Genomic DNA, 12480 nt, shown 5'->3' on the forward strand with positions numbered 1-12480 from the left:
ACACTTTCAAAAATCTTTTCCTGACATTTAAATTAATTTTTAATGTAAACAAATTATATTTCTTACTGAAGGCTCGTTTAGCTTTTTTAACTATTCGGCATTTTATATCGCTCCTGCTTCATCCATCTTTAGTAATTCTACTTCCCAAATAACAAAATTCTTCTACCTCCATAATGTTTTCTCCTCCTTTTTTCACATTCAGTGAAATCTTTGTTATTTCTACTACATTTCATTACTTTTGTTTTGTTCTTGTTTATTTTCATGCGATAGTTCTTGCGTAGGACTTCATCTATGCTGTTCATTGTTTCTTCTAAATCCTTATTACTCTCGGCTAGAATTACTATATCATCAGCAAATCGTAGCATCTTTATCTTTTCACCTTGTACTGTTACTCTGAATCTAAATTGTTCTTTAACATCATTAACTGCTAGTTCCATGTAAAGATTAAAAAGTAACGGAGATAGGGAACATCCTTGTCGGACTCCCTTTCTTATTAGGGCTTCTTTCTTATGTTCTTCAATTGTTACTGTTGCTGTTTGGTTCCTGTACATGTTAGCAATTGTTCTTCTATCTCTGTATTTGAACTCTAATTTTTTTTAAATGCTGAACATTTTATTCCAGTCTACGTAATCGAATGCCTTTTCTAGGTCTATAAACACCAAGTATGGTTTGTTTTTCTTTAATCTTCCTTCTACTATTAATCTGAGGCCTAAAATTGCTTCCCTTGTCCCTATACTTTTCCTGAAACCAAATTGGTCTTCTCCTAACACTTCGTCCACTCTCCTCTCAATTCTTCTGTATAGAATTCTAGTTAAGATTTTTGATGCATGACTAGTTAAACTAATTGTTCTGTATTCTTCACATTTATCTGGCCCTGCTTTCTTTGGTATCATTACTATAACACCTTTTTTGAAATATGACGGAAATTCCCCTTTTTCATAAATATTACACACCAGTTTGTATAATCTATCAATCGCTTCCTCACCTGCACTGCGCAGTAATTCTACAGGTATTCCATCTATTCCAGGAGCCTTTCTGCCATTTAAATCTTTTAATGCTCTCTTAAATTCAGATCTCAGTATTGTTTCTCCCATTTCATCCTCCTCAACTTCCTCTTCTTCCTCTATAACACCACTTTTTAATTCATTCCCTGCGTATAACTCTTCAATATATTTCACCCATCTATCGACTTAACCTTTCGTATTATATATTGGTGTACCATCTTTGTTTAACCCATTATTAGATTTTAACTTATGTACCCCAAAATTTTCCTTAACTTTCCTTTATGCTCTGTCTATTTTACCAATGTTCATTTCTCTTTTCACTTCTGAACACTTTTCTTTAATCCACTCTTCTTTCGCCAGTTTGCACTTCCTGTTTATAGCATTTCTTAATTGCCGATAGTTCCTTTTACTTTCTTCATCACTAGCATTCTTATATTTTCTACGTTCATCCATCAGCTGCAATATATCGTCCGAAACCCAAGGTTTTCTACCAGTTCTCTTTATTCTGCCTAATTTTGCTTCTGCTGATTTAAGAATTTCCTTTTTAACATTCTCCCATTCTTCTTCTACCTTTTCTACCTTATCTTTTTTACTCAGACCTCTTGCGATGTCCTCCTCAAAAATTTTCTTTACCTCCTCTTCCTCAAGCTTCTCTAGATTCCACCGATTCATCTGACACCTTTTCTTCAGGTTTTTAAACCCCAATCTACATTTCATTATCACCAAATTATGGTCGCTATCAATGTCTGCTCAAAGGTAAGGTTTGCAGTCAACGAGTTGATTTCTAAATCTTTGCTTAACCATGATATAATCTATCTGATACCTTGCAGTATCGCCTGGCTTTTTCCAAGTGTATATTCTTCTATTATGATTTTTAAATTGGGTGTTGGCAATTACTAAATTATACTTCGTGCAAAACTCTATAAGTCGGTCCCCTCTTTCATTCCTTTTGCCCAGCATGTATTCATCCACTATATTTGCATGAGGTATGGAAAACTGAAAATCATTACTGGATGTTTAAGCATCCACTTCACGATGAGTATATCGGTGTACGGTGTGCTATTTCTGGTAAAAGTATAAATGAGGTCCACATTTTTCATTGGCCTGTCTACACACAAGTATACCATACAATTTTCAAGAATTCTATGCTCTGCAAAAGAGTACGGCTTCTTTCAACAAGATGGACCAATGTGTGGCCATCAATTTATTAGCATGCATTCATACAGCTTTATGAAAGAATGAACTGTCAGCAGAGGGCTGTGGACTCCAAATTTCCCAGATTTGTCTAGTTATGATTTTTTACCTTAGAACTGAAAGCCAACACATGAAACAAGAAATCAAGGCTTTTATAACATTTAAAATCAGACACAATATGATCATCAAGCACAAAAATGTATTGCTGTGCAAGGTGTTCGTTTCCAGTGTCTTTTATAAAAATATGATAAATATATAAACTTTCACTAATATAAAAACAGAATTTAATTTTTCATTTTTTTTTAAACTTTTAATTTTTTCATTTCATAAATGAAATTTTGCATTTCACAACAACTGTATTCAGTCTGTAAAGGTTGTTTTCAGTTATACTGTATTAATAATAATAATAATCGACAACAATAAAACAAATAATAAAAATAGTAACCACACAAATAATAATAATAACAATAATAAACAGTGATTAAATACAAAACAGAATTTAAAGTAACCGTCAGGATTTATTGATGAGTATTAAAAATCTGTTATGTCATTTTTGATGAGCTTTTTCTTTAGCAACTATTGAACTAGCAGAATAATCTCACAATAAAGTAATAAATTGTTAATTGCATATGAGCGAGAAAGCACATAAAAGCTTTACAGATTGAAAAAGCACTTTTTAATACAAAGTTTTTTTGTTAAAAAATTTGTATTATTAATTATAAAGTATTTTTACACCATCAAAGTGTTTCAACAATTAAAAAAAGGAAACTGTAAGACATTTGAGTTTAGTATTATTTATTCTGTTGTCAGGATGCACTTTGATAAAATAATAAAAAGTTTTAACATAAATAAAAAATGATAAATTACTTCTTTTCCCATTCACCAATATCTTCATTACTGTAGCGAACCTTTGCAGGAATTGTTTCTCGATACATCGCACGTAGAATTGATGTAGCATTTGATTCAGCATCGTAATTGAACATCATCTTGACAGCAAGAGGGAAAGAAGATACAGGTTCATCTGTCTTCACAGTCATAGTGTTATTTGTATCATCTAAGTAAGAAAAAACAGGTCAATAAAAAAAACAATAATAGCAAAATGACTACATTAAGACAAATAGTAAATATCTGTATGGAGAAATTAAATAATAGAAACTTGGAACATTCTATCATTTATCAACATAACTGTCTTATCTTTCCTTTTTAGTGGCATCCATTTCTGTAATCAACAGTCAACAATAAATGCTAGCCTCATGCAAAAACTGTTCCCAGAATTTAACCTGTTGAAATCTATAAAACTGGTTAACCAAGCTCGATTTCAGTATTAGTATTCTATTATAACATCACAGCTTTTAACTTCCAGAATGCAATGCTGAGAGATGTTTGAGGTGTTGCAGAGCCATCAGCAGGTTGATAACAAGGGAGATATTATCTTACCATAATTCTGCTTTTTACTATTAACAAACAAACTGATGCTGAAATAAGTTAATAAATACTATAAGCGGTTTCATACGATCTAAAGTCAGCTTCATTCATAGATTTATAGTTTCATCTATAGATTTATCAATAAAATATGTAATCTTCTGTTAAAATGATTATTTTAAAAATGGCGAATGATAAAACATTCAAACTGAGCAAAAACTATAAAAGATGTATGTGTAAATCATTCATATTAGTTAAAGAATGTGAAAACACTTTGGTTTTGGAATTTCACATGGATATTAAAGTCTTTACTTTTTACTCAATTTTTGAATTTTATATTCTATTAATAAAATGAACTGGTCACGTCAGCAATAAACTGTTTGGAAAACAAAATAAAACAATTTCAAAATAATTCTAAATTTAACCTATTAAGGTACAACTCATCAGTAAACACATACCACATATAAATTGTAATTAAAGTGATAAGGTAGGTGTTTTATTTTACTAGGTGTTTTTATATAAATTGTTGGGTACATTTATACAATGTACCTAACAATCAGATTATTATTTATCTCTATTTCTACCTCTACACATACATTTTTAAGCATAATTAAACATAATATCACTATTTTATTGATTAATAAATCAATATTAATAAACAAACCACCAAAATATAGTAATAAGAGGTAAGTCATTGTTGAAGTAATAACATCACTTGGTTCTTAAGACCTGAAAAATGGTCTTAAATCTTTAATTTAATATAGTAATAATAATATATAATAACAAGAATAAGAGTATCATTAGATTATAGAAACTGGATGTAATTTTTTACACTGAATTACTGCATTAACAACAATTAAAAATTAAGATGGTCTAAGGACCCAAAGGCAACTCTCCTACAGTAAGTTCTATTTTATAACTCTGTTTAGGTTTTCATTTACTGATGCTATTGTATGCACATCTTTTCTGTAATCATGCTGTATAAGCCAACGTATGACATGAGCTCCATAAATAACAAATTGTGCTAATAACCATTAGCTTGTTTGATGTTAACTACCAAATTATTTATACTGCCAGGAATAATTATTTTAATTTTCTTATTCCCAAATTGAATTTTCTTTAAAATAAACTAAACATCTATTTACAATTTTCAATGTTTGGAAAGACTACATGCATACAAAACCCAATAATCTTGGTTTATGTTGTTAATTTCACAATGTTGATTATAAGTAACACAAAAAATGTCGCTTTATTGTAGTTTATGACAAAGATTTTAAAATTAAAAAATTACTTATTCCCATAGTGGTAAGGGTAATATCTTGAATTTGTATCTATACTCTAATGTTCACAATTTTTCATTTTCATATAATCCATATTTAATGATTCATTCTGAAAAATACTTCATTGAAATTTGTGTCTTACTGATTTCAGTTATTGATATGATTGTAATGAAACATTAGCATGAATTAAACTACAAAAATGAAATTTTTTCAACTACTTACAGTATCAGTAAACATAACCTAATGCTTGCTTCACTAACCTATCTAATTAACCTTAACATATTAAACTGGCCAATTGCAATTATTAGGCCACATCAATAATTATATATAATTATTTAGTTAGAAAATAATGTAATTCAGTATTGTACAAGGTGTACCTTGAACAACACTGAAATTATAAAATTTTTGGTGAGGGTACTTTGTAACTTACAAGAGGCATAACTTGGGTGAAAAGCATCATAATGATTCTTTTTAGATGTTACCCGAGTCATTTACATTAGAACAGAGTATATAAAAATATAGTTATTCAATTACACAAACATCATTTTTGTTTCCTAACATGCGATACATGATTTTAATCTGTTTTTTAATGCTGAAAATGAATATGAACTCAGAATCTTTCTATCACCCACCATTTTTTAAAAACTTTCAAATTTTAATTAAATAATCTTTTTATTTTTCAACATATCGATAGCATTTTAAGCTCTTATATTGTGTTTTATACCTTATATTTTATTGTTTAACTTTGTTGACATAATTTGTAAACTATAAATAAACAATACTAGACAAAGAATTAAATCATATCAGTCACATATTATGACATCATATCTAATACTGAAGAGTGAACCTTCATGGGCAAGATTAATCATGTCTCTACAGGTCAAAACATGTAGCTGAAAACAAAGCTGTGTTGTTTGTATTAAGCACTGGGTTTAGGAATGAATTAATGAATTAATTTTGTTCAATCTTATTGTTGTCTTACGTTTGTTAACAGTGCAGTGTCATAATGCCTCTCATGTGGATGCCTTTTGTTATGTGTGTGGTGAGTATACGGTAAAATCAAATAGAAAAAACATTACACCTTTATTTAAAAAAAGCATATCATTCGTACTTTCACTGTAAAATTGGTGATCAGGATAAGACATGGACTCCTCATATAATATACACTAATTGTTCTGTATATTTAATGTATATTCAAGAGGATGGCTGAAAGGTACACGGAAGGCTTTGCCATTTGGTCTACCTATGGTTTGATATGAACCAAACAAAAGATATGTAACCAATTGTTACTTTAGTTTACCAAGTGTCTGAAAATTCTAAAAAATCTAAACATACTGTAAAATAACCTTCACTGCAATCTGCAATCAGCCTACCTCACAGTGAAATTATTCCAGTTCCTGACCCACCTTGTGAATGTATGTTTCAAAAGCAGCAATGAAGAATCAGGCAGTACTGAAGAAGACGACAATGATTTTGAATTATCTTCCAATAAGCCACATCTTAAATCACAAGGTGAATTAAATGACTTTGTTAGGGATTTAAATTTAATAAAAAAAAGTTGAACTGTTGGGATCAAGACTACAAGATTGGAATTTACTTTTAAAAAAATATAAAAATTTCAGGCTTTGAAGCTGACAAAAAGAACTTTCTCAGTACTTTATTGATGAAAATAATTTGGTTTTTGCACAAATATTGACGAACTTATGTTACACTTATGACAAATTCATATACCTGAGGATCAATACCTTTTCATAGATTTGTCCAAGTATAGTTTAAAAGTGGTTCTACTACACAACTGTAACAAATATCCTTTGATACCAATCACTTATGGTATTAATTTGAAAGAGACATTCTTGAAAAACTAAATTATAAAAACATAGCTGGAACGTATAAGATGATTTGAAAGTTATAGCGATTTTGTTAGGCACGCAGTTAAGCTATACTAAATACATGTGTTTTCTTTGCAAATGGGACAGCTGAACTACAGATAAACATTACCAAAGAGTGGAAGAAACAAGACAACAAATTGGAAAAATATTATTCATGAGCACTTAGTTGAACACAAAAAAAAGATTTTTACCTCCTCACCATATCAAGCTACGACTAATGAAAAAATTTGTAAAAGCAATGAAGAATGCTAGTCCTGGAGTTTTGCACATCAGGCAGAAATTTCTGAATGTAAGTAAAGGAAAAATTTGCTGGTCCTTAAATTAGAGAGTTGGTCAAACAAAGATGATGTATTTAACTCAATGTTAAATAATAATAGAAAGTGCAGCTTGGGCTTCATTTAAAGACGTTTGCAAAAATTTTCTCAGCAAACAAAAATCCGACAATTTCCAACATATTGTTAATCAACTTCTTACTTCATACAGAGCTATGGGATGTAATATGCCTTTGAAAATACATTTCCTCCACTACCCATCTGGATTTTTCCCCGGACAACCTTGAAGACATAAGTGACAAACACTTATGTCTTCCAAGGCATATCAGCACCACCAAGGCATTTCAGTGATGGAAAGCCGCTATTAAATGGAAATGAAATACTAACATGCTAGCCGATTACTATTGGACATTAATTCGGGATGTGCCTGAGGCTATTTATAAAAGAAAAGCATCAGAAAAATCATTCTAACAAAGGTATGGACATACAAAATCATAAATTTTACAGATTTTAACTATATTTTCCCGTAATTTATTTTTAAGCATAATTCATTTAAAACTAAGGGTGATAGAAAAATTGTATTTACAGATCTGTAATGTACGCAAAAAAGCAATTAAGAAATTGTATCATACTTAAGAGAAACATTAAAAAACATTTTTTTGTCTAGCAGTGTTGCTAATGACTTTTATCCCCTTTTCATATGTTAAGAAAAAGTAAAAACAATCAATCATTATTATTATTATTATTAAAACTAAAAGATGGTAAAATTTAAAAATTATGGTAGAGCAACACCTTTTCCTTGTTTATTGATGATTAACATGATGACCGTAACAACATATGCTAACATTACTAACATTTGAATGTGCATCATCTTATTAAATAATTATCAAACCTTCTCTTCATAAATGTAGTTCTCTTTATGTTTTTATTACAGAGTTCTTTAAATGTGACAAATTAAATAACGGAAGATTTTTTTATTGTATTACAGACTTCATGTACATGAGAACTTTTGGGTCATAATTCAGATCAGTGAATTTTTATATATCATATCAAACTATATGTCATAGAGATCATATCAGGAATAAATGAACTACTCCATAAATGACAAAAAAGTAATTGCTCCCAAATTTCCAGAAAGAATAAGAAATCATAAAACAAAAATTAACATAATAAAAAAGTTGTTATATTCATAATAATAATAATGAAGGAATTTTGTGAAGACAATAACTAAATTAAAAATAAAATAATAATTTTGAAAGCATTTTTAATTTTGAGGTAGACATTTAAATACACATTAAACAAGCATTAAAGAATTAGGGTTTACCTTAACAGTATTATTTTAAACAGTTTTTAACCTTTTTTATAAAACTGAAAAGAAAAACCAGACTTATAGTTTTTAAGAATAACAAAGCAATCAATGCAATAGTAAATATATAACAAATGTTAGCAATTAAATTAACAATTATTAAAAGCTCAATGAATACTTAATAAAAAAATAACATTATGCATATTATGATGCAATAATATTAAAAAATTACATACAAGTTGTATACATATGAAAAAGGCAGATTTTAATGACTGAAATAATTAGAGGTTGCACATAATAAAAGTAATAATGATTTTTTTTCTAAAACAATTTATTTTCCCTCGTATTTTTAAGAACAAATTTTAGATGAAATAAGAGAATAGAAAAAAATTAACAATTGACAAATGCATAAAAAAAGATCTAACCGTTATTTTAATTATAATTACTCTTTATACGATTAAAACTATTCCATAGGTACACATTAAATAATGACAAATATGTAATTACATGATTAAGAGAATAAATAAGTCTGAGTAACTTTATCTAACAGCCATTATATGAATAAAAATAATTTCAAGTGTAAATACTTGCAACAGTAAAAAATTATTTAATATTATACAAAATTAAAATAATTATGACAAAGAAAAACGCCTCAAATTAGTTATTTAGTTTATGAAAATTTCTATTAAAAAATTACAAAATTATTTCTTACATTTTCTATTTCATTTCTTTCCACTGTTTTCTTGACTAACAACCCTGCCAAGACATATTACAGCCGACATAATTGGCAAATCTATTTGGCAAATAGCCTTAATTAGAAAGAAGTATAAACATTCAATTTCTTAAATGAAAGCATGATAATATTTGTATAAAGAAAAATGACAAATAATTAAAAAATGTTAATTCACTAAAAGGAGTCAACTGAGGAATACTGTTGACCAATCAAAGGATTATCCAAACAAAACATGAAAAATAAATAAATTTATTTTCTTAAAATCTAATGTTCAAGATTAAAAATACATCATTTGTGTAAAAAGAAAAAAAAAATTAATATGAAAATTAAAGCAGTTTTAAAGTGAACAATAATTTCTGCTATTTGCAAATTTCATTAATAAAAACAAATAGGAAACAGGTTTTATGTGTTACGTATATTACAACAAGCAAAATGGACATCAAATTTTCAACTGAATTACATTAACTGGTTATTTATTATAAATAGTTTTTTAAGTATTTTTTTTAGAAAAAGAAAGATATCTGCACAGACTGATCTCACAACAAGAAACACTGCAAATCATTCAACAGCCAAGACTTCAATCAAGAAGCTTTCACTAGTTAGCTTATAGACTTCCTCTGTTTTGAGAAGGGGAGGGAAGAGGGAAGAATTATTTTATACATAACATAATCTTTGTAAAACTGGAGAATTCTGGCTCATTCACGAATTTAAGCGAAATACTCAAGAAATAATGCCGGATAAAAATTTGATGATCAGATCCCTACAAAAATTGCTGAATTAACATCACCTATACCAATCATTCTTTGTAAGAAATTTGTTCTTGTTCTTCTTCTTCTTCCTTGAAATATACTCAACTATAATACCAGAAATTAAAAAACAAAGAGACTTTCCAAAAGGGGATGAACCCCATTCAAAATTTCATACAGAACTTTTCCTGGAACTTATAAAAGTTTATTTCACTTGAAAATGCCATGATAAAATGAAATACTGATCGCAAAAAAAACAAAACTTTGTAAGTAAAGCAAAATTTTGTTTGCCTTGTTTTTAGAGGATGTTTTTATAATTCTATAATAATTAGTAGAATATAATCTGTGAAGATTAAAATAAACAAAAACTAGTCACTTAAAAATTCAAAACCTTGTCTTAACAAAGATTTTTTCAACAGGAATGTCAAGTATAATTTTGTTGTGCTCTCAAATCAGAATGTATGCATTTGGCATTCGCCAAATTTTCACTATTTTTTTCCACAAAAAAAATGAATAATACATTTAAAGATATTCACTTGCAAGTCTAACAAGTAAATAAAAATAATATAAACTTTTTCAACTGCATTAGAATTGTCATGGCCTTATGTTCAATATGTAAATGAATTATTTTTTTGTTAGATATTAATTTTCATAAAAATTAAACTGAAGGTGCTCATTGTTTTATATTTTTTCTAACTTTATATCTTTAGGTAAAAAAAAAAACAAAAAACTACTAGCCTATTCAGTTTGGTCAGCTGTCTCTTTCTGTGGGCATATTATGTATATTCTTTCTGTGGGCATATTATGTGTATGTTGAAAATTCTAATATCTTAAATAAAATATAGTGTGGGCTTGGCCTAATCTTTGTTTGGCTTCACTATTTTATGTGACTTTTTGTTTGCTTTTCTATTTAATGGTACATAATCTAAAGAATTAAAATTAAAAAAAGCATATATCTTAAGTTCATAAAATATGAAGGCTGTTTTTTTTTTCAACCTCCGATGGGCTGTAAAAGAAAGTTATATTGACATAACAAAATGATTTTATTACTAAAAGCTGAGTAGTATCTAACTTATTTTTCTACATAATCATCAAAACAATTGAGGCATTTGTCATATCGTGACACCAGCTTTCCGATGCCCTCTTCAAAGAAGTTTGCCACCAGTGATGTAGGTACATCTTGACAGCCTCCTGAAGTTCTTTGTTTGTGGTAAAGTGTTGTCCACAAAAAAAAATACATGCCTTCAATTCTTGAAAGAGGTAAAAATCGCTGGGTACTAGGTCTGGGCTATACAGTGGATAGTTGAAATCTTCCCACTTGAATTGAGGTCTTGCATCATGCTGGCGCAGTGCAGTCATGCATTGTTGTGGATCAAAACCACGCCAGACGAAAGCATGCCTCTTTGTTTATTCTGATCACTCAGCAGAGGTGACAAAGATTCACAATAAACTTCCTTTGTTATTTTTGTCCTCTGCTCCATAAAGTCCACAATAAAACACCTTTATGCTTCCAAAAAACTGTAGCCATTGTTTTCCTGTTCCTCAGTGTCTGTTTGAACTTTTTCGACTTACTTGGAAACGTTAGATTGTTCTTTGGTTTCTGGATTGTCATACTGAATCCAAGTCTCATCACCAGTAATGATAAGACTTTAAAAACTCTTCCCCCTCATTACTGTAACACGTGAGAATGACTGACATCATTCGCTGCGTTTTGTGATAGTCACTCAACATTTTTGGGACACAATTTGCACACAGTTTCCGGTATCACTGGCCTTTAGTCACAAATGTGTACAGAGAAAGACCTTGAAATTTCTGCAGAAAGTTCATTTTTCATAAACCTGTTTGTCGCGGACAAAATCATCAACACTCTCAACCAGGCATACAATATTGACAGACAGGGCAGACTATCCTTGCCTACCTTTGTCATGGACGTCCATTCACCCTTCTTTAAATTTCCTACACCAATTCCCGCACACTATCACAACTCAAAGTTTTCATCATAAACTAGGCTCATTCTGCAATGGATTTTAGCAGCATAACATCCTTCTGCTAGCAGAAAATGTATCACACTTCGCAAATCACACTTTGTGGGAGCATTGATCATAGCGGCCATGTTCAATTCCCCATAGCTTGGCTCAGACTGTTGCAATGGAGCCAACAATGGTAGAGATTGTGGTGGGGAAAGGGCGGTGCAATTGCACGATGTGCAGACCTGGCTCCCCCCTATCTTTTGTTTACTTAGAAGCACAATTGGAGATTGAAAACAGAATAAGCCCTCGTATACATAGGCAATATATTATAATACATATAGAGAAATACAAAAGTCATAAAAAACAAACCTTTATAAAGCTTTTTTCGAGCAGCATAAACTACAGCATTACTACCTTTTGCAATCGCTGGTCCAACCTCAAAATCATTTACACTTACTTCCTCACTAATGAAATCATCATACTCTGCAGCTGCTGTCTTTACTTGCATATGAGAAATTGCTTCCTGAGGAAAAAAGTAATCATACATGACATTTAAATAAAGTTTAGTCTACTTATATTCAATATTACCTGAAAGTTAATTATGAACTTAATAGAAACCAACAAATAAACTGTCTAGTGATAATTTTATGCGAACACATGCCCT

General features: G+C 29.7%; 1 protein-coding gene across 1 annotated transcript in view; it reads right to left on the reverse strand.

Annotated features, from left to right (window-relative positions):
• Nucleotides 1-12480, reverse strand: part of Pink1 (PTEN-induced putative kinase 1) — a 42276-nt gene that overhangs the window by 17642 nt on the left and 12154 nt on the right. The window contains exons 2-3 of the mRNA XM_075355621.1: nt 12186-12339; nt 3066-3252 (exon numbers count right to left, since the gene is read on the reverse strand). Coding sequence (XP_075211736.1) covers nt 3066-3252; nt 12186-12339 — 341 coding nt within the window. The remainder of the gene's footprint in view (nt 1-3065; nt 3253-12185; nt 12340-12480) is intronic.

This window comes from Lycorma delicatula, chromosome 2 (genome assembly GCF_047948215.1).
Source record: "Lycorma delicatula isolate Av1 chromosome 2, ASM4794821v1, whole genome shotgun sequence".
NCBI classification, from domain to species: Eukaryota; Metazoa; Arthropoda; class Insecta; order Hemiptera; family Fulgoridae; genus Lycorma; species Lycorma delicatula.